The sequence below is a fragment of the Nyctereutes procyonoides genome, unplaced genomic scaffold (assembly GCF_905146905.1).
Source record: "Nyctereutes procyonoides isolate TBG_1078 unplaced genomic scaffold, NYPRO_anot_genome, whole genome shotgun sequence".
In the NCBI taxonomy this organism is placed as follows: Eukaryota; Metazoa; Chordata; class Mammalia; order Carnivora; family Canidae; genus Nyctereutes; species Nyctereutes procyonoides.
In genome coordinates this window covers 50,007,076-50,027,956 of record NW_026575020.1, presented here as the reverse complement: position 1 = coordinate 50,027,956, position 20,881 = coordinate 50,007,076, and the positions used below count along the sequence as shown (strand labels likewise).

General features: G+C 40.0%; 1 protein-coding gene across 1 annotated transcript in view; it reads left to right on the top strand.

The window, feature by feature from the left end:
- Positions 1–12,174: 12,174 nt before the first annotated feature.
- ABCA9 (ATP binding cassette subfamily A member 9) overlaps positions 12,175–20,881 on the top strand; it is a 59,479-nt gene continuing 50,772 nt past the window's right edge. Inside the window, exons 1-3 of the mRNA XM_055324624.1 lie at positions 12,175–12,848; positions 12,989–13,384; positions 19,067–19,168. Of these exons, the coding sequence (XP_055180599.1) occupies positions 19,073–19,168 (96 nt within the window). The 5' untranslated portion in view covers positions 12,175–12,848; positions 12,989–13,384; positions 19,067–19,072. The remainder of the gene's footprint in view (positions 12,849–12,988; positions 13,385–19,066; positions 19,169–20,881) is intronic.

Below are 20,881 nucleotides of genomic sequence, written 5' to 3'. Positions count from 1 at the left end.
CTGGTTTTGTTCTTTATTTTCCTAGGGAGGCTGACCACTGTGGACTGCATCACCAATTCCCTGCTTTCATGGTTGGCTTCCAGTTGGGTCTGTCCAATCCAATAAGAAAAAGCAACAATAGATGCAAAGGTGGAAGAGGAGAGAGGTCAGAGGATCTCTTCCCTCCTGGCCTCATTTTAGTTTCAGATCTCAGGTGATAGATGTATCCTGCAGGCCTATAACATTTGCCCTCCTCCAGTTACATGCATGTGCTTCTGGTCCCTTTAACACTGTTGACCGCAGGAATGTCCTACTCTCAGCCTCCAGCAATTCATCAGAATTATCATTTAAGGTGTTTTTTTCCTACCAGTTTATGGCTCTGCTAGCTTCTGCACCAGGTAAGCTGGTCTTGGCTGCAATTCTCTGCATTCACTTGCATATATATATATATATATATATATATATATATATATATATATTCCTAACACAGAGCTCCTAAGACCCTTGGGATTTCTTGGGTGATAGAAGTATCTTTTGTCCTAATGAGATGACTCTGGTGGGCTCTGGGATTATCCCTGGTCACAGAAAGAGCAAGCCATGATTAGAAGCTTGGTACTTTCAACCCCACGGTGGGAGAAGTGTTGGGAACTGAGTTAATAATCAGTTATGCCTATTTGATGAAACTCCATAAAAATTCCAAAAATACTAGATTCAGAGAGCTTCCAAGTTGGTGGACACATCTATGTGCTTGGAAGGTGGTGGGTGCATCTCAATTCCAGCGTGAGTGAGGCTCCTGCGCTTGAACCCTTCTAGACCTTATTCTATGTATCTTTTCATCTGATTCTTTTATCAGTCATATTTTTCATTATATAATAAACCAGTAAACATATGTAGGTGTTCTCCTGAGGTCTGTAAGCTGTCCTAGCAAATTGTCAGATCCAAGGATAGGGTCATGGGAACCCCATTTACAGTTGGAAGTTCAAAAGTAGAGGAGACCTTATGGAACTTGTGATTGGCACCCGAAGTGGGAGGAGTCTAGTGAGACAGGGCTATTAACTGATGGGATCTGATGCTAATTCCAGACAGTGTCAGAACTAAATTAAATTGTTGGACACCCAGCTGGTGTTGGAGAATTGGTCAATATGGGGGGGAAAAAAACCCTACACATTTGGTGGCCAGAAGCAAACTATGAGAGCAAAGGAAAACACAAAGGAGAAAACAGTTTTTTCTAGACATTTGGTGTCAGTGAAGTGGAATTTGCGAGAACAGCTCTGGCTCATGAAAACACATGGTTTGGAAACAGAAAGAATGGAGGGCAGGGATGAGGAACCCTTGATTCCTGGATAGCTACCTAGTGACTCATAGTATCAAACTGTAGCTGCTCTTTGATCAGTTACTAACAGTACAAGCTACCAGTGGAATTAGAGATGAGAATAGACCCAAGTCCTGAGGAACTGGCTCACTGGATATCTATGGAAATGCAAAATATAAGCATGCTAAACACATAATCTCTCATGATCTCTTCTAAGTTGGGCCTCAATGCTGGAACAAGTTCAAATATGGGTCAATCTGAGCTTTGATCGCTAGCCTCAAAGCTGCTAAGAAAGGGGAAAACTATGCCAGGAAGGTACCTCTAATCATCCTCTGATCACCAAAAAGGTAGTCAGTGTGGTGGAAGGCAAAACCAAAAAACTACTAAAACCAGGAGCTATAGTGTGAAGGAGGTGTCTCATTTCGTGGATGGAATTATCAGCTTCCTGAGGAATCTTTATTAAAATGGACCATGAGAGTAACTGATTTGGGGGCTCTATCTTGTCTGGGATGTTGCAGAGTGGAAGGGCATGTTTGTTTGATACAGGATCTGCAGCCCACTTTTGAACAATCACAGATGGTTTCAGGTGATCCAGACACACAGAAGCTTATTCCTGAGGGATTTCTAATGGCCTGGATAAAGGCCACCATAAGTGTGCTCACCTGAGATGGAAGATTGCCCAACTCCCACTCTAATTGCCAACCAGAACACTTCAGTTGAAGCAGCTGATGCACTTTGCAGACAAGCTGTCGGTGTGCAATTGGCTTTATGGTGGGTGACTGGGGTATTCACCTACTGCATGTGCGTGTTACCGGGTTATGGTAAATGCCATGATTAAGGGGACCCCTATTACATGGGTACCCCATGTGACATTACTCACAAAATCCAAAACCTGGGAAGTTTTTATTAGAATTGCTGTCTTAGCTTCCCCATTGGGATCTTGTTGATACCAAGGTCACCAAAGTAATTAAAAAGAAAAAGGGAGAGACAGAACGGAGAATCAGGGGACTCCACCCAGCAGTGTGGACATCTTTAGGTGGTTATTACAAAAGGGATGAATGTGGTGAACATTGATGGTGTTGAAGCAAAGGTGTTGGTGCAGCATTATTGAAGCTTCTATGGACCAGTGAGACTGCCCATGGGTCCCCCAATGCTAGAAGGCCCCAGACAAGTTCTGTCCATTAACCCCACTTTGGAGGAATTTAAAAAAGCAGAGGGCAAAGATTTTGTGAGAAACGTCACCCAGAATTGCCTGGGGTATTGGGTAAACAGATTAATCAAAATAAATATTGAAAAGGAGAGGCCAGGGTCTTCTGGTCAAGCCTGGTGGGGACCCAAGGCCATAAAGCACATGTGTGGATAAGACTGTCAGGGAGAGGAAGGGGAGGAGAAACTTTTCTTTGGACTCCTTAATACAGGAGTCAGTGTGCTATGATTTGAAACCTGTTGGTGATATCTTAATGGTGGCATACTTTAGATCAGGAACATAGGGAGATTAAAAGGTTGATGGGATTAAAGTGAAATTTAAGATGAAAATGGGGACTTTTGAGCAAACTTTATGTGAGGTGGTTGGTTCTCCTTTACCTGGCTGCATTAACTAGGTGGGATATAATCCCACTAGCAATTACTTCCCCTACCTAATGCTATAAATAGAAGGCATGATGGCCAATCCTCAGGCCAGTCTTAACTGGACATGCTAAATGGGAACCACTAGAATTTCTCAAGTCTACACAGATGGTTAATTTAAAACGATGCAGATACCTGGTGGGCAAAGAGATTACCTCTTTAATTAGCAACATGTTAGATACTAGAGTGCTGATAGCAATGAATTCCCTCTATCACAGCCCTGTGTGGCCTGTGGAAAAGTCTTACAGCTCATGGAGACAAACAGTGGACCATTGAGGCTTAACTAAAGCTATACTGTCCAATACATCAGCAGTTCCAGACACAGTTTCAACCACCTACAAGCTACAACAGATGCCCAGTGATTTTTTTTTTCAAACGCTTTTTTCTGCATCTCAGTCTTGGAAGAGACCCAACCATAGTTCAGTTTCACATGTGAAGGATCCCAGTTCACATTTACTGTGCTGTCACAGGTCATCTAAATTCAGCAGCTTATGGTCATAATTTGGTCACGAGGGATTTGGACCTGATATAGGTCTCCAGGGTAATAATATACCACGTTAATGACATGATAATATTGGAAATTGAAGAGAAGGCTTGGGACTGATTTGAATGCAGTGATGACTCACAGACCCAACCAAGACTGGTTAAGAAATCCAGCAAAGGTCCAAGGACCTGCCCTAATGATAACATTTTTTGGAATAATCTGGGCAGGAGCCAACTGGGATATTCTACAAGTGATGGGTTTTTTCCTACTTCTAGGATGGAATAAGAAGCCCAGCATTTGTTTGCTTTATTTGGATTTGGGGGAATGCATATCCCACATCCGGGAATATTGCTAGCTCCTCGAAAGAAAGCCACATTTGAGTGGGGACCTACATAAAAGCATGATTCATCTGAATGATAAGAAGTGGTAAGTCTCTCAATGCCATTGGACTCCTATGATTCCAGATCTCAAGGCTGTGTTTGTTCTGAAGCCTCAATGAGTACAGGAAACATTATTGGTTTTCAGTTTTCTGAGCTGTTTCTTATTGTTAGAAGCAAGATGACTGTTAGAGGTAAAGAAAGTTAATTTTAAACCTTATTGGTTTAAATCTTAACATTTAAATTTGAATACCCGCCTGGGGCTTGTGGCTACCATATTGGATAATGTGTTTTAAAGTTAATCAGAATTTCTGTCCTCATCCTGAACAATGAGATTTCAAGGGGACTTAATTCTGCTTATCTATCCCTCTTCTCCCATATAATTGCTGTCTGATATTTTAGTCTCTATTGTGACTAACGTCTTCCTTCCACCCCCGAACACAAATTAATCACTGTCACCATTACTTTCCACAACCAACATTTATTTAGCCTACCAATTTATTTATTAGTTTCCAACCTCCAACTACTTCCTTCTGGGTTCAATTACTTTTCTTCTTGAGGGGTATCTATTAGTTCTTTCAGAGATATCGATGAAAGACCAATCCCAGATTTTGTTGAAAGATGGAACTCTTTTTATCCTTACACATGAATTACTTTTTAGCTGGCTTATGAATCAGCCTTTGCCAAACCACTTAAAACTTAACTGGCTTAAAATTACAATCTTATTTTAGCTTCTTTTTTCTCCTGTTTCATTTCTGGCATCTGGATATTTATTTGTATTTGAATTTGATCTCTATTTTTGTTATATTTTATTCTTCCATTTTATGGCTTTGTTGAAGGAACAAACACAATAGCATAGTCCAGCAATTGGTAGAAATCTTGTGATTGTTTTTTAAAATTACACCATGTACTATTTTGCTGCAAACGATCAACTCAAAGGTAATTGGCCCAATATTTCCTCCAGCTTTTTAAGTTTTACAAGAAACAGACCAGGAAAGTTGCAAAAGTGCACCAAGGGTGGGTTTAGAAGAGCAATAATTGTAGGTTGTAAGCAATGTTTTTCAGTAACAGAATAGATTTTTGTTTGAAGTTCTCACTATTTTTTACAAAAAGGCTGAGCATCCGAGCTTTTTATATAATAACAAATGATTTCTGTGAAGGAAAAAAAGCTCATGCAAAATTCTGGATGTATGGATATCATCAAATATCTAAAAAATACATATGTAAAAGATTACTAGCCAAAACTGCTGTGGATTGAGGCTTAGATTTCCTAATCTATGAGAGAAGGAGTTGGGATTCCCCAGGATCCATGCAGGTATTTCTGCACTGAGATTGGCATCTACCATTACTAACAAACTCCCTTTTCACATCTTTTTTTTTTTTTCATTTTTTCAAAATCTTTTTTTTTATAAATTAATTTTTATTGGTGTTCAATTTACCAACATACAGAATAACACCCAGTGCTCATCCCGTCAAGTGTCCCCCTCAGTGCCCGTCACCCATTCACCCCCACCCCCCGCCCTCCTCCCCCTCCACCACCCCTAGTTCATTTCCCAGAGTTAGGAGTCTTTATGCTCTGTCTCCCTTTCTGATATTTCTCACACATTTCTTCTCCCTTCCCTTATATTCCCTTTCACTATTATTCATATTCCCCAAATGAATGAGAACATAAGATTTGTGTGGAATCAGAAAAGACCCCAAACAGCCAGGGGAATTTTAAAAAAAGAAAACCATATCTGGGGGCATCACAATGCCAGATTTCAGGTTGTACTACAAAGCTGTGGTCATCAAGACAGTGTGGTACTGGCACAAAAACAGACACATAGACCAATGGAACAGAACAGAGAACCCAGAAATGGACCCTGAACTTTATGGTCAACTAATATTCGACAAAGGAGGAAAGACGATCCACTGGAAGAAAGACAGTCTCTTCAATAAATGGTGCTGGGAAAATTGGACATCCACATGCAGAAGAATGAAACTGGACCACTCTCTTGCACCATACACAAAGATAAACTCAAAATAGATGAAAGATCTAAATGTGAGACAAGATCCCATCAAAATCCCAGAGGAGAACTCAGGCAACACCCTTTTTGAACTTGGCCACAGTAACCGGAGAAGGACAAACAGTCTATGTTCCCTTTTCACATCTTGCCCTGAGATAGTCCCCCATTGTCAATGAAAGTCAAAGAGAAATTCAATGTCAGGATTGCTTAGTTCTTTTAAACCCGATGAGTCATGTGCAGTTTCTGCAAATCTGCAAATCTACCTCTAGTTTGTGATGATGTAATTGATCATAATGTTAAAAAAAAAAAAAACAAAACCAGGTTTAACAGGCTTACGTAAAGTAAAAAAGAAGGGGGAAATCTGTGTAGACCTGATGACTTTATAAATTCAAAATTGGCAAATATAGGTAAAAATATTCAGTCATGTTTAATTATGAATTAGGCAAGTTACCTTTTGTAAAAAGCATGAAATAGCAAAAATGTCACAAAATTCAATGTTATGTTTACTTTTCGTATCACTGTTTTCATCACCGAGTGCTAGTGCTGACACCTGTGTCCTGAGTTTGAGTCACTCATCTTGTTTGGTAGCTGTGTTTTTTCTTGCTTGCTCATATTAAGCAGTTTCAAGTCTTTATGTAGTTCATGACTTAATTGGTTTCAGTAACCGCTGACCTTTTTTTTTGATCCATCAATTATTTTATTTTTTAAAGATTTTATTTATTCATGAGAGTCACAGAGAAAGAGGCAGAGACATAGAGGGAGAAGCAGGCTCCTCGCAGGGAGTCTGATGTGGGACTCAATCCCTGGACCCGGGATCATGCCCTGAGTGGAAGGCAGATGCTCAACTACTGAGCCACCCAGGCTTCCCACTCCATCAATTATTTTAATCAGTGATAAACAACTTTTTGTAGATATGTTACATAGAGCCATCAGTTCAGGGACAAACTTTACAAATTTTCCTTCTGTTTAAAGGAGTCCTACTGGCCTCTGCAGGCCTCTCAGCACGCTCATGTGCCTAAGGAACACTTCCATTCTTCTGGAGCTATTTCAGTTGCCAAACACATCTGTTGGTCTCTTCTTAGAATTTGCTTTCTGCTTCGCAGGAAAAAAAAAAATCTTAACTCTCATGGGTGAATTTTTTATTTCATGGTGTCATATTTAAAAATTCACTCAGCCCTGTCATTCGCCTCCTTTTTTTTTCTTCTGACAAACTCTCCCTGTTCCAGGCTCCCGGCTCATCTGCTTCTGACCCAGTTCCTTCTCCTCCTCCCACCAAGAAAGAGCAGTGCTCCATTTGTTACTTGATTTCTCCTGGATTTTCAGCATTTCCTTTTTTACTTTCCCTTCTAAATACCACCTTTAAAAAAGAAAACTACCCTTGATCCAAACAACTCATTTTGGCTCCCACTCCACCGATGGCCTTTCTTTCATAACCAGGCTTCTAGAAAGAAAACATCATAGTTTTGTTTTGTTTTTGCTTCCCTATCTCGCATCCACGCTATAAATCTAAAATTCAAAATCTATGTATTGAGCAACTTTCATGCCCTAGGCTCTGTGATATGAACACAGTGAAGAGTTTATAGTACTCCTCAGATGTTTAATGTCTAGTTTATGGTGGGAGAGATGAGTATGATTAGTTTGAAGTATGGTGAGGTACATACCACCACAGCAGTGCATGGTGCCATGGGAGTACTTGAGAAGGGCCTCTAACCCACATGGGACAAGGCCAGGAAGGCTCCTATGTGAGGAGAAGTCAAACACAAGACCTGATGGACAAGTAAGATTAGGAGGGTAGTTATCAATTATTACATATAACTACTGGACCTTACAATGATCATTTATAAAGTCATTATGGGAAGACCAGATGAGAGGAGGGGTTAATTCCAAGAAAGCAAACAGAGGTAAATTACAATATGATGTGTTCATTTAAAAAAAAAAAATTAGGGGTGCCTCGGTGGCGTACTTGTTTAAGTGTCTGACTTTTGGTTTTAGCTCATGTCCTGATTTCAGGGTTGTGAGATCCAGCCCCACATTGGACTCTGTGCTGGGTGTGGAGCCTGCTTAAGATCCTTTCTCTCCCTCTCCTTCTGCCTCTCCCCTCTGCTCACACCTTGAGGTGCTCTCTCTCTCTCTCAAAATAAAATAAAATTTTAAAATTTAAAAAATCATGTCTCAGTATGTCTGGAGTTAGAAGAAGGGTTAAGGCAAAGGCAGGCTGGGGCAGTGACCAGATGACCAGATGATAAAAGCCTTATGTAGTTTTGCAAAGAAGCCAAGACACTGCGAAGGCAGCGATGGGAGTGACATAATAAAAATTGTATGTTGGAGAGATTTATGTGGTGTGAAAATGGATTGCTTTCCAGTTTTAAGACAGTAGTTAGGAAGAAGGTTAGACAAAGACAATCGACCTCAAATACCTAATAAGCTTCTCAGAAAAAAAGAATAGACTAAAAGGGAAGCTATACTGGACCAAAATATTAGCTGAAAATTTCCCAGGACTTAAAAACAAAACAAAACAAAGAACACAAGTTCTTTGATTGCAAGTGGCCACAGAGTGCCAGGCAGGACCAAAAACCAAAACCAAAAACCAAAGCCTACACCTAAGCACATTTTCATGAAACTTCATACATTTGTGACTAATGAGAAAAATCCTAAAATCACCTAGCAAGAACAAAGAAATACCTTAAGTGAATGAGATTCAGAGTTAGATAAGCTTGCTTATCAGCAAAACTAGATGTGAGAAGGCAGCAACATTATTTTTTAAATAAATGATTTAAGATATTCTCAGTCATGGTCAAAAACAAAAGCATAAACACAAAAATCCAGAATGACAGAGTAAACAGTTATATAAGTAGAGAAAAAAAAAAAAAGACGGATTTACTAGTCAATTTACAAGTAGCCAGAAATCGTGTTAAAATATACTTGACAGGGGCCCCTGAGTGGCTCAGTGGTTGAGTGGCTGCCCTTGGCTCAGGTCGTGATCCCGGGGTCCTGGCATCGAGTCCCACATCGGGGTCCCCACAGGGAACCTGCTTCTCCCTCTTCCTATGTCTCTGGTTCTCTCTGTGTGTCTCTCATGAAGAAATAAATAAAAATCTTTAAGAAAATAAAAATAAAATATCCTTGACGTTACAAGTAACCTAAGAAATATATGTTAAGTCATCAAGGTGGTAGTATGTTTTTCATTAATCAGATTAGGAATTTTAAAAAATACCTATAATTTCCAGGTGGGTGGGATGGGTGAAATAGACAAAGGGGATTAAGAGTACATTTACTGTCATGAGCACTGAGTGATGGATAGAATCATCAAATTATTAGAGTATACACCTGAAACGAATATTATACTGCATGCCAATTATATTTTAATTAAAAAAAAAAACCTACCATTTGCAGTTTTTCCAGGGCTGTGAAGAGTGTAATTGCTACCATTTATCAAGTGCTCAGTCAGCGCTTGGTACTTTGCTAAATTCTTTACATGTGTTGTTTCCTTTAATCGGACCCCCAATTCTAAAATGTTCAAATCCTAAAAGACCGTGTTGCATAGTATCATATCATCTATATCTTACAGATGAGGGACTGAGAGGCTCCTTGGGTGAGTCACCTGCTTGGCATTGCACTGCGAGTAAGGAGTAAGGAGTAGAGCTCAAGCTTTGAGGTCAACCATGCTGGCAGACTTATCCATATGGAGTGGGGTGTGGATGCCAAAATAGCAGGTCTTGGAGGGGGGAAGATAGAGATTTAGGCTGGTTTTTTTTTCCCCCTTGCCAGAGTGAGGCAGGTTCAAGTATGTTTGTCAAGAGTTGAGCGTGATTCCTAGTGGAATGAAAGACTAGAAAGTACTCATCCAGGGCTTTCCACAGCAAAAGAGAAAAGGACAAGTTGAAAGTAAAAAAAAGGAACAGAGGGGGAAAAATAAAAACTATGATCAGCATTGAAAAGGAGAAATGGGAAAAGCGCAGGAAAGTTTCATTTGGAAACTGTATAATGAGACAACTGGACAAAATGAGTTGCTTATTGCAGGGACTTGGATCTCTCACAGAAAGTAGAAGATTTACAGACTGGGTGAAAAGAACAATATCTTGCAAGAAGTTACTGTGGCCGAGTTCAAAAAGGGTGTTGCCTGTGTTCTCCTCTAGGATTTTGATGGATTCTTGTCTCACGTTTAGATCTTTCATCCATTTTGAGTTTATCTTTGTGTATGGTGCAAGAGAGTGGTCTAGTTTCATTCTTCTGCATGTGGATGTCCAATTTTCCAGCACCATTTATTGAAGAGACTGTCTTTCTTCCAGTGCATAGTCTTTCCTCCTTTATCGAATATTAGTTGACCATAAAGTTGATGATACTGCTTCAAGAGACAGCCCATAGGCAGATGATAGAGATAGGTGAAAACATATCTGAGCAATGCAAATGCAAATAAAAATTAAGAGCAAGAATATACCATACAAAGGATGTTTCAATGCAAAGTGAGAGCGAGAGAGCACACAAAATAGGACCAAGTAGAATTTGTTTCTTATATTTAAAAAACAAAACAAAACAAAAAAAAAAACAAAAACAAGAAAGAGGAATTTTTGGAGAGTATTTGCCAAAACCCAACTGTAGCCTTGCAGCTGGGTCTCAGGAAGGACAAAAAGCAAGATCACAAAGTCCCTGGGAAACAAGCAGATGTGCTCAGTCTCCCTCCCTCCTCCTCCCTCCCTGTCTCTTTCTCTCTCTCTGTCTCTCTGTCTCTCTTTCTCTGTCAGGCTGCTAGGTGGTTCCATTCTCCTTTCTTCGCAAATCAAGTTGTTTTTTTTTTGTTTGTTTTTTTTGTTTTTTTTTTCTGCTTTTGCACACATGTCCCAGGAGCTAAGTAGTCTGTACAAGCAGCCAGGAAAGAACTCCAAGGAATGTTTTACAACCACATGAAATCTATAAGGCTTCCGGCACTGGAGAACGTTGCTGCAAAATACATGAAGCACAAGGCAAGGCAAATGGTAAAATGTGTGTAGCTAAAGTGGGAACCATTGGGTGAACAGGGACCCCCTACAAATGAGACATCATAATATTTGTTATTTAAGCTACAGACTGGAGATGCTCTGAGTTTTTACCCAGGATCTGCTGCTACTCGCCAGCTGTCTAAATTTGTGCCAGTTATTTAAACTCTCTGGACTTCATTTTTCTCATCTGTAAAATGGGGGTGAGCCTACGTGATAAAATTATTAGGTGAGTTAAATGGGTTAATATTTAAGTGCGTGTGCCCCGCACATCGTAAGTGCCATATGTGGTTGCTTATAGTAATTACCTTCTGCACAAAATCAGTACTGTTCTGTTTTTAAAATCCCAACAGGGTGTTGTTTTTTTTTTTAATTGGCAAGCTGATTCTAAAGATTATTTAGAAGAATGAAGATATAAGACTTAGTCAAGAAAATGTTGAAGATTAATGAGCGTGCCCTTGCTCTGTTACAGTGGTACAGAGATTACCATGTGCCACGTGGGAAGGAAGAGGCCAACATTTTGAAGGAAAAGAATAGTGTCTGAAGGCGAGTGAGACGTACAGCTTTCCAGGTATGGAATGGGTAAGTCATGGGGATGAAAGACTCAGCATAGGGGATACAGTCAATGGTATTATAATAGCATTTTATGGACAGATGGTAGCTACACTTGCAGTGAGCATAGCATAACACATGGATATGCTGAATCACCATGTACACCTGAAACCAATGCAACATTGCATGTCAACTACTTCTATTAAAAAAAAAAAGAAGAAAAGAAAGAAGAAAAAAGAAAGAAAAGAAAAGAAAAGAAAAGAAAGAAAGGAAAGAAGGAAAGGAAAGGGAAGGGAAGGGAAGGGAAGGGAAGGAAAGGAAAGGAAAGGAAAGGAAAGGAAAGGAAAGGAAAGGAAAGGAAAGGAAAGGAAAGGAAAGGAAAGGAAGAAAGGAAAGGAAAGGAAAGGAAAGGAAAGGAAAGGAAGAAAGAAGAAAGAAAGAAAGGAAAGGAAAGAAAGGAAAGAAAGGAAAGGAAAGGAAAGGAAAGGAAAGGAAAGGAAAAGAAGAAAGGAAAGGAAAGGAAAGGAAAGGAAAGGAAAGGAAAGGAAAGGAAAGGAAAGGAAAGGAAAGGAAAAGAAGAAGAGGATAGGGTTCAGGAGCCAACAAGGGCCAGAACGCATCAGCTCCATCCTTGATACAAAAATCCTTCTAGGAAAAAAGTTACTGAAAAACATTTCCTGAATTATATTCTCTGCTTACAGAATGCTGGCTGTGTTATAAAACCGGATAGTTTTGTATCTTCTGCAGAAGACAGCAGACATGCAGGACCGCTCAGAAGTGTTTTGGTTTGTGTGTGTTTTTTCTCTTTTTAAGTTTGACAGTCTCCGGCATTAATGAGTTCGATCTGCCTCTGTTTTGTTTGCTGAGGGCAATTTCTGAACTCACAACTAGTGCAAGAGCACACACGATTGAATAAGCATCGAGGGGTGGGAAGTAGGTGAGGAGGATCTCATGTGATTTTTGCAGACCCTGGGGCACAGAGGAGTCTATTCGATTTAAGAATTGCACGCAGAGCACATCATTTCTCCATCGGTCGTGTGCTCAGAGAGCAACCCCAGTGCAGAAGCCTGGAACAGATGGACAGACTGCGAGCGGAAAGACAGCAGGCCCTCTTTTGCTTTTCTTCATCAGCCACGAATTGCCTGGCCTTAACTGAAATGCTCAAAGAAGGCGGGATGGCAGTTCCTACCTGTTAGAAACGTTTCTTGAAAAATAGGGAAGACAGGACCTACTCCAACCAGCAGTTGGTTCCAGAGGAAGTGGTTTGTTTGCTGGGACTTGTGGCAGAAGGAACAAGCCGGTAGATTTGGGGGGATGCAGGTGCTTTGGCATGACCTGGCTCCCCGGATCCTCCTACTTGGCACTCCAGGAGAGATGCCCCACTTAGCTGGCATGCAATTGCAGCTGAAATGCAGCTGAAAATCCAGAGCTCGTTCTTTTACCCTGAAGCATGACACTGCTTCATGGGCATATTTCTGCACCCAGGTTTTAAGAACTAAATTTTCAGTGGAGGATTTTGTGTGACTTTCTGACCCGATGGTATATATTTATAGCTATCATTAAAAAAAAAAAATCTTTTCTTTTTCAACCTCTCTCTGCTCTGCTTTTCTCTGACCCATCTCTTCACTTATGTTTCTTTCTTTCTTTCTTTCTTTTTTTTTTTTTTTTTTTTTAAAAAGGCTGTGCTGGGGGCCAACTCTGCCATCAGGGCATTGTATGAAAAGGCTAATTGGGAAAGACTAGATTCTCTTTGGTTTGATAGCTGCTGATGTTTTGATATGTCCAGCGAGCCATCTGCAACTACGAACTCCCTGCTGAGTGGCTGGCTGGGAGACAAAGAAAAGGAAAACAGCAAAGAAGTCACCATGTGATGTGAGCGGAGAGTTTTTGGCAGCCTGGCCGAACTCAGACCATAATCCTTTTCGGAAATCATTCTAAACCGGAATTCTTCACAATAAACATGAAATTAAAAGCATGATGTAGTAGTGACCCAAAAGGAATGTGAAATCTCCTCCAGGATATGCAGAGACCTGTGGATGCTTTGTTTCTAGACTCTTGCTCCAGCTTTCCTGAGAGTAAGTTAATCTCTAAAATTGTGGTTGTTTTGCATATACAACTATAACTTACGACTTCAAACAGGGAATGCCAAACATTTAGATGGAAACTATTAAAATGCAGTAAATTATTAGTTGTTCTGATTTTCCAAGTCATCTGAGTATTTAATGTTGTATGGCTTAAAAAACCAGTTGGAGAACTAAGTGGGGCTTGCTTTTTTTTTTTTTTCTTTTTTTATCCCATGACTATAAAGTATGTTTGGACAAATAGCATATATTATCTTAAAAAGGTATTGGCTGAATTGAAAGGAATGTAACTTTACGTTGCTGCCTCTTTGCAAGCATGGGCTGTCTCCCAAGTGATTAGAATTACTTGTTGTTTTTTGTTTGTTTTCAGTTTTACTGCCAGAGGATCCATAAGCATGAGTGCGTAGGGGGGTGGGGGGGTGGGGAGGGGGCACACGATTTTCTGAGTCTTGAATTGTTTTAATTGGCTTGAGAATATTTTCATCAAGAAAACTCAGGGCAATATTTCTATTGACCTTCTTTATCATACTCCATCAATTGGAATCTTGATCTGATCTGTTGTGCAATGTGTTTATTTTCTGACTACGAGGAATTCTATCTGGTGGGGAGTGGCTGGCTTTTTATAGCCACATTATTATTTCTAGATCACACTTCCTATCTAGAGCAATTTAAATTAGTAAGATATTTTATGTTCCTCTGGTGAACAGTAATTTTTTTTTCCTTTCCCTTGATCTATACATTAGAATGTGTATATATCCTGATGGGAAATACCCTGTATGGGGGGCGGGGGGGGGGAATGGGACTCAGTCCTTAGGAATAAATAACCACCATCATGACAGTTCATTCTTCTGCAGTCATCAAGACTTTCTAGCACATGCATCTCTCCACAGAAAGAAAGGAGAGTATGCACGTAGGCAACATATTTAACCGTCTCTGATACCATGGTTCACCAGGGCACTGACTGCTCAATTGGCAATGTCGTGGTCTCTTTCGGTTGGGGTCTCCAAGCCATCACAGCCTGCTCCAGTGGCACCATCATCAGGAGCTCATCCACATGAGCTGGATCCCTTTGTTCATTTTTGGACAATTTTTGTTCCACAAGGGGGCACCTCATAAAGGCAACTCTTTTATGTCCTAGAGCCCTTGTCCTTGTCTTACTCTCAGGCTTTATGCTCTCAGCCTCCTTTTATGCTCCTTGTATTAATTTTCTGTGGCAGCTGCCACTGATGACCGTGAACTTCATGGCTGAGGACAAAACAGATTTATCATCTTACAGTGTGGGAGGTGAGAAGTGTGATGTGAGTCTCTCTGGACGAAAATCAAGGTGCTGGCAAGGGCTGCATTCGTTTCTGGAGGATGCGAGGGAGAATTCTGTTTTCTTGCCTTCTTGAGCTTCCAGAGGCTGCTGGCATGCCTCAGCTCGTGCCCGCCTTCCTCCATCTTCAAGGCCAGCAATGGGTTGAGTCCTTTTAACAGCACCTCACTCTGCCCTTTTCACTTCTTTTTTCTACTTTTTAGGACCCTTGCGATTACCTTGGATCCGTCTAGATAACCCAGGATTATCTCCCTGATTTAGAGTCACTTGATTAGCAGCCTGACTCCCATCTGTTACCTTAATTCTCCTTTGTCATGTAACGTAAAATATTCACAAGTTCCAGGATTAGAACAGGACCCTTATCCTGCCTGCCTTGTTTCTCTTCAGTTTATTCCTCGCCTTTCAGATTGAAATGGCAGATGCCCAAAATTCCCTGGAACACACAATGATTAGGTTTTATTTGTGCCTCGAGTAGGTGATCTTCGCATTCGCTCTGCCTCCTGAATACCAGTAGAGACCAGCATATTCATGGCTGTGCTCTCGCCCCATGGATAAGATCGATATTAGGCCATGACTCCAGTAGCCAGAAACAACCTCATTAATAATTTGATGGAAAAGACAATAAATGGCAATTCTGTGGTTTCCATCCTTCTTCAATATGGCACCAAAGGAGGACACAACAACCCCCCAAACCCAGGTCTTATTGGCCATTTGACCTTGTGCTCCAAGCCTTGTGCCAAAGCTCAAGCCACTACCCTTGGAACAGGTAGTGGCTGTTTCTGGCTACTAGATTCATGGCCTAATACTGACCTTATCCATGGGGCGAGAGCACAGCCATGAATATGCTCATCCCTACTGGTATTCAGGAGGCAGCTCAAATGTGAAGATCACCTACTTAAGGCAGAGAGAAATTCCTCTCCTAATGTTGGGTTCTATTAACTAAAACTACGTTTCATGTTTTCTTTACCAACTAAGATAATTCATGGGCATTCATGCTTTCTAAGTCTCGGTAATTTTGTTATTCTTCCTGACGAGAAAATAATGAAATAGACTTCTTGCGATTCAATTACGTAGCTCATTCTGGGAGATAGGCTAGTAACTCTTGGACTTCACTAAGATGACCATATAAATAATTGCATCATGCTACCATTACCAGACTGGGTGTTATATCTGCAATCTGCTGCCTTCACTGGGTTTGAAAGAGATTATTTAATCACTGTTAGGTATATCCTGAATTGTTGTTATATAGGTTCTCTCTATATAATGTCTTAGGTAAACAGTTTTTTTCTTAGAGATTTTATTCATTTACTCATGAGAGACACATACACAGAGAGAGAGAGAGGCAGAGACACAGGCAGAGGAAGAAGCAGGCTCCATGCAGGGAGCCTGACATGGGACTCGATCCCAGGTCTCCAGGATCAGGCCCTGGGCTGAAGGTGGCACTAAACCTCTGAGCCACCCGGGCTGCCCTCTGCAAACAATTCTATGAAGTTGCTGATGACTTGACCTACATACTGGAAACTGATAGTCTGGCTGACTGGTAGACCTGTGTGTAAGCCTAAAGGCTAGAGCTCTCTCCCTGTGAGCCTAGGTCCTTACCTGGCTTACTTCCAAGGCCAAGGTTGAGCCCATAAATAGGAGGCAATGAATGACTGGTCTGCTGAGCAACATGGGTGCCTGTAAATCATCAGGCCTAAATTGCCTCCAATAATATACAATTAAAATGAGTTTCCAGTTCAAGGAACTCCCAACTACAAACTTATCTGATTAATGTGTTTGCTGTCTGCCCACCCCTTATCCCTATTTCTACCTCCCACCTATCCACTCATATGCATGCTGGAGTAACAGGCATCATGAATCTGAAAATTATTTTAGGTGCTCTTTTCTCCTGGCAATAAAATGGGGCCCGCAACTTCGCAAGAACCAGATTTTCTGTAATGACCCCACACATACCTCTTTACCCAACAGGCCTTACCACAATAACTCTATTTTTCTGCCCTTAGTTTTCCAACAAAGAACACTTTCACACCACTGGGTGCAACTCTGGCAAGGTCTCAGAAGCTAGACAGCACAAGAAGTCACAGAGCTTCAGGGGTTCTATTTTTCAGGAACATTTTTTTACCCTTTTATCCTTTTCGAAAATCCAACATGGTTGTGGGGTGAAGAAAAACTTGTTTAGGCTGTTTTAATTCTTTGCATTTTAGACTCTATTAGATTCTACTTCTTGTATCCCATCAATACATTATCTAAGCTTTGACCTTTCCCTCCTTGTCTTTGCAAATACCCTTTCCGGTGGACGCACCTTGTCTCTCCACCCACACCCAGATGAGGTGCTTCCCCCAGATATGGAAGCTGCAAGATTGGCTCTCTTTGTACCCATCATGGGCTTGTCTTTCTTGAGGATTCAGTTCATCAAGGTCTCTTCACATTTCTTGTTTTTTGTTCATGCCATGGGAAATGTGGTTTTAATTTCGTTTGGGCTATTGTTGTTTCTTACCACTGGTGTAAAGATGTTCCGCATTCTCCTATATCTCGGCTGTGGACTTGAACAAAGCAACGATATTGTATTCATGCAGAATTGCATCACCTCCCTGATATTCCATGAGGTGGAATCAGATGCCATGCATCTGCCATGGCCTTTAACCCTACAGTTCATTTCAAGTGAGAGAATGTTGTCTGGTTCTCAGGGTTTCTTAATAACTTTAGATTCAATTAATTTTCTCAATCTTTGATTAATATGCACATTTCAATCCGGGAGTCAAAAAACTTTTTTGACATTTGGAGAATATAAATAATAGTGAAAGGGAATATAAGGGAAGGGAGAAGAAATGTGTGGGAAATATCAGAAAGGGAGACAGAACATGAAGACTCCTAACTCTGGGAAACGAACTAGGGGTGGTGGAAGGGGAGGAGGGCGGGGAGTGGGGGTGAATGGGTGACGGGCACTGAGGGGGGCACTTGATGGGGTGAGCACTGGATGTTATTCTGTATGTTGGTAAATTGAACACCAATAAAAAATAAATTTATTATAAAAAAACTTTTTTGAGGGTATTCCTTAATTTGAGGCAGAATTTAATAGTTTGGTTGACATTTCTTGGGGGAATGTCTGTGGTTTGGGGTTAAACCATGTTCTAATTTTATTGCAAATAAATAATTCAATGTTTTTGGATTTATCCCGTTTGGTAGATTTTTCAAAGGAAAATAGGCGAATCCACTTTGAAGATATCAGGTTGATTTTCATTCCATTGCAAACTGTTTACTCATTCCTTACTGAACTACCCCCTCGACCCTGTCAACTTGATTCCAACTTTTTCCTTTATCCTTTAGTTTTAAAAAAATTGTTATTTTTTGTCATTGTATTTGGTACTTGGAGAGCCTTTTTGTGAAATATACATGTCTTTCCACTACATTGAAAAGTTAATTTCCACTGGTATGCTTTTTTTTTTAACCTCAATATCTTTTTCTCCAGACTGTGTTCTCTTCTTTTTGAGTATCTCTTTACCAAAAACTTTACTTCTGATCCTATTTTTTTCTTTCCACTTATGTGTTTTTTTATCTCTCTTATGGTTTTTAAGTGAGTTTTAATTTTCATTGAAAATTTGGTAAGATTACAAAATTTTTCTCTGTATCAGATTTTGTGTTCTTTACTGACTTCAGTGGGATTTTTAAGCATGTACTTTGCTTTTCATTTCTTCTTACCTTTCCTCTTGAATTTTATTATAGTTGTTAAGCGGAAGACTTAAAAACTTTTCTTCTGTTTCTTGCAATAATGTTTTCTTTTTAAAAGATCATATATTTACTCTGCCTCTTGAGAGAGTAATCAATCTTTCCTTATGTTCCAGCATCTAGGGGCTTCTGATGACGATCCACAGACAAAAACCTGTGGATAAGTAGTCTGAGTGCATCCCTCCTAGAGCTCCTCACCACCTGTCTGGATGCTAATAGAATCTCTGATCCTGCAGGAAAGAATTGATCCACACAATCCCTAGACCAACTTCCACAGGACTGGCACAGTGGTTAAGAGCGAGGTCTCCAGAACTTGGTCACCCAAGTTAAAGCCCTGGTTCTGCCACCCAGCTGTGTTTGGCAAGTCACTTAGCCTCTGTGTGCTTCATTTCCCTCCTCTTTTAAATGGACAAAATAATGGGATCTATCCCAAGGGCTTCTCATGAAGATTAAACTAATTGATTTGGTCATTAATTTGAATTTCCCTTTGTATGTTTTTAGCCTTCTGGCTCCCTTTCCTACACATGCAATTGGAAACAGCTGTTATGGTACTTCTTTTTGGTTTGATTGCACAATGTTTCCTATTTCAGACATTCACATTTGCTCCTTTCATTTCTTTATTTTAAAATAAACAGGTCAGAATGAGCAAGAGGCACATAAATGTCGGTCAGCAAACATGGGCTCTCCTCTGTAAGAACTTTCTGAAAAAGTGGAGGATGAAAAGAGAGACTTTGTTGGTATGGTTCAGAGTCCACGTCTTCTCATATTTAGAAGAGGAGAATTTTGGGGGGGGAGGGGGGCAGTGCAGTTTATCTTCATTATTTAATGTTTCATGTATGTATTATATTTTTAACCAACAGGCTGGACTTTTATTGTTTCAAATTCTGGACTCTGTGATCACTTCAAATGAGAGTCCTTTAAATATATTACTATTATTATAGGTCTTACTAAAGGCATTCTTTAAATAATTGATATTCAGAAGCTCCCTGAAAAATAAAGCCATGTCTTTATATTGCAGAGATAATAATTCTAAACATCTGAACTTGTTTGAAATTCATGAAGAAAAAGGTAAAAAAAAGTTCAGGGTCATAGTCAAAGAAAGAAGTAAATTTAGAATTAGAAAATCTAGAATTGGGTATCCCTGGGGGTGCAGCAGTTTAGAGCCTGCCTTTGGCCCAGGGCACGATCCTGGAGACCAGGGATCGAGTCCCGTATCGGGCTCCCTGCATGGAGCCTGCTTCTCCCTCTGCCCATGTCTCTGCCTCTCTCTCTCTCTCTCTCTCTTTATATATATATATATATATATATATATATATACACATATATATATATATAATATGAATAAATATATATATAAGATAATCTAGAATTAATCCAGCAAGTAATCCAAAATTAAGGAAAAAACTCAAAAGATAAATTGTAGCACTTCTACTCAGTTGTACTGTGGATACAGGCAATGTCAATGGGAAAAAAATAATGGGTATACAAACAAACAGGAAAAGAAAATGGCATTTTCAACTTTTGCTTCTATTAAGAGACTACTTATTTTCTACTGATAAGAATGATCAATATAGAAAATTGTGTAAAAGACTAAGGAAACTGATAAAAGTGTATTTAAAAAGTTAAAAATGGTTTATAAAATACCCAAAGTGCAAGGATTAGCATATTAAAATTTGGTCTTATGAACATTATGTACGTGTGTGTGTTCTTTCAACAAAGCTATTTTGAATGCTTGGATTGGCAGTAAATAAAGCATACAAAAATCCCACCATGGAGCAAAGATTATATAAATATAAATATAAAAGTTGGATTCTACTCTATAGAGATGTGTTACTTCCAACATTTTACCCATTTTTAATATACACATTATATCTGTCAATTTATCCATCTAAGTGGATAGATTTGGTATAGAGCAATACACGTACTAAAGTAAGATCAGGTGGTAAATAAGATATATACCACTTTTAAAGCCCCTGTGTTTAGAGCTGAAAGTAATAAAATGTGTTCTTCGGGGCATCTGGGTGCCTCGATGGTTGAGCATCTGCCTTTAGCTCATGTCATGGTTCTGGGGTCCTGGGATCGAGTCCCGCATCAGGCTCCCCACAGGGAGACTGCTTCTCCCTCTACCTGTGTCTCTGCCTCTCTCTCCCTGTGTCTCTCATGAATTTTTTTTTTATAATATGTTCTTCATACCAGACTTCAAATGCATTCTGTTGCATTTCCAATTTCAGAATGTTGTCACAATGACAAAGATTTTTTTAAAAATTCTTTTTATGAGCAGTATTTTGGCACTCTCTTCTCCCACTTGCAGGGCCAAAGCAGGTAAAAATTGGCACTTGCTCCTGTGGATGAGAGCTGGAAACCAATTTCATGATAGCTAGCATTTCTTTATCATTGACACTCAGGTCAGCATGACTGTAAATCACTGGGCCATTCATGAAGCAATTTAG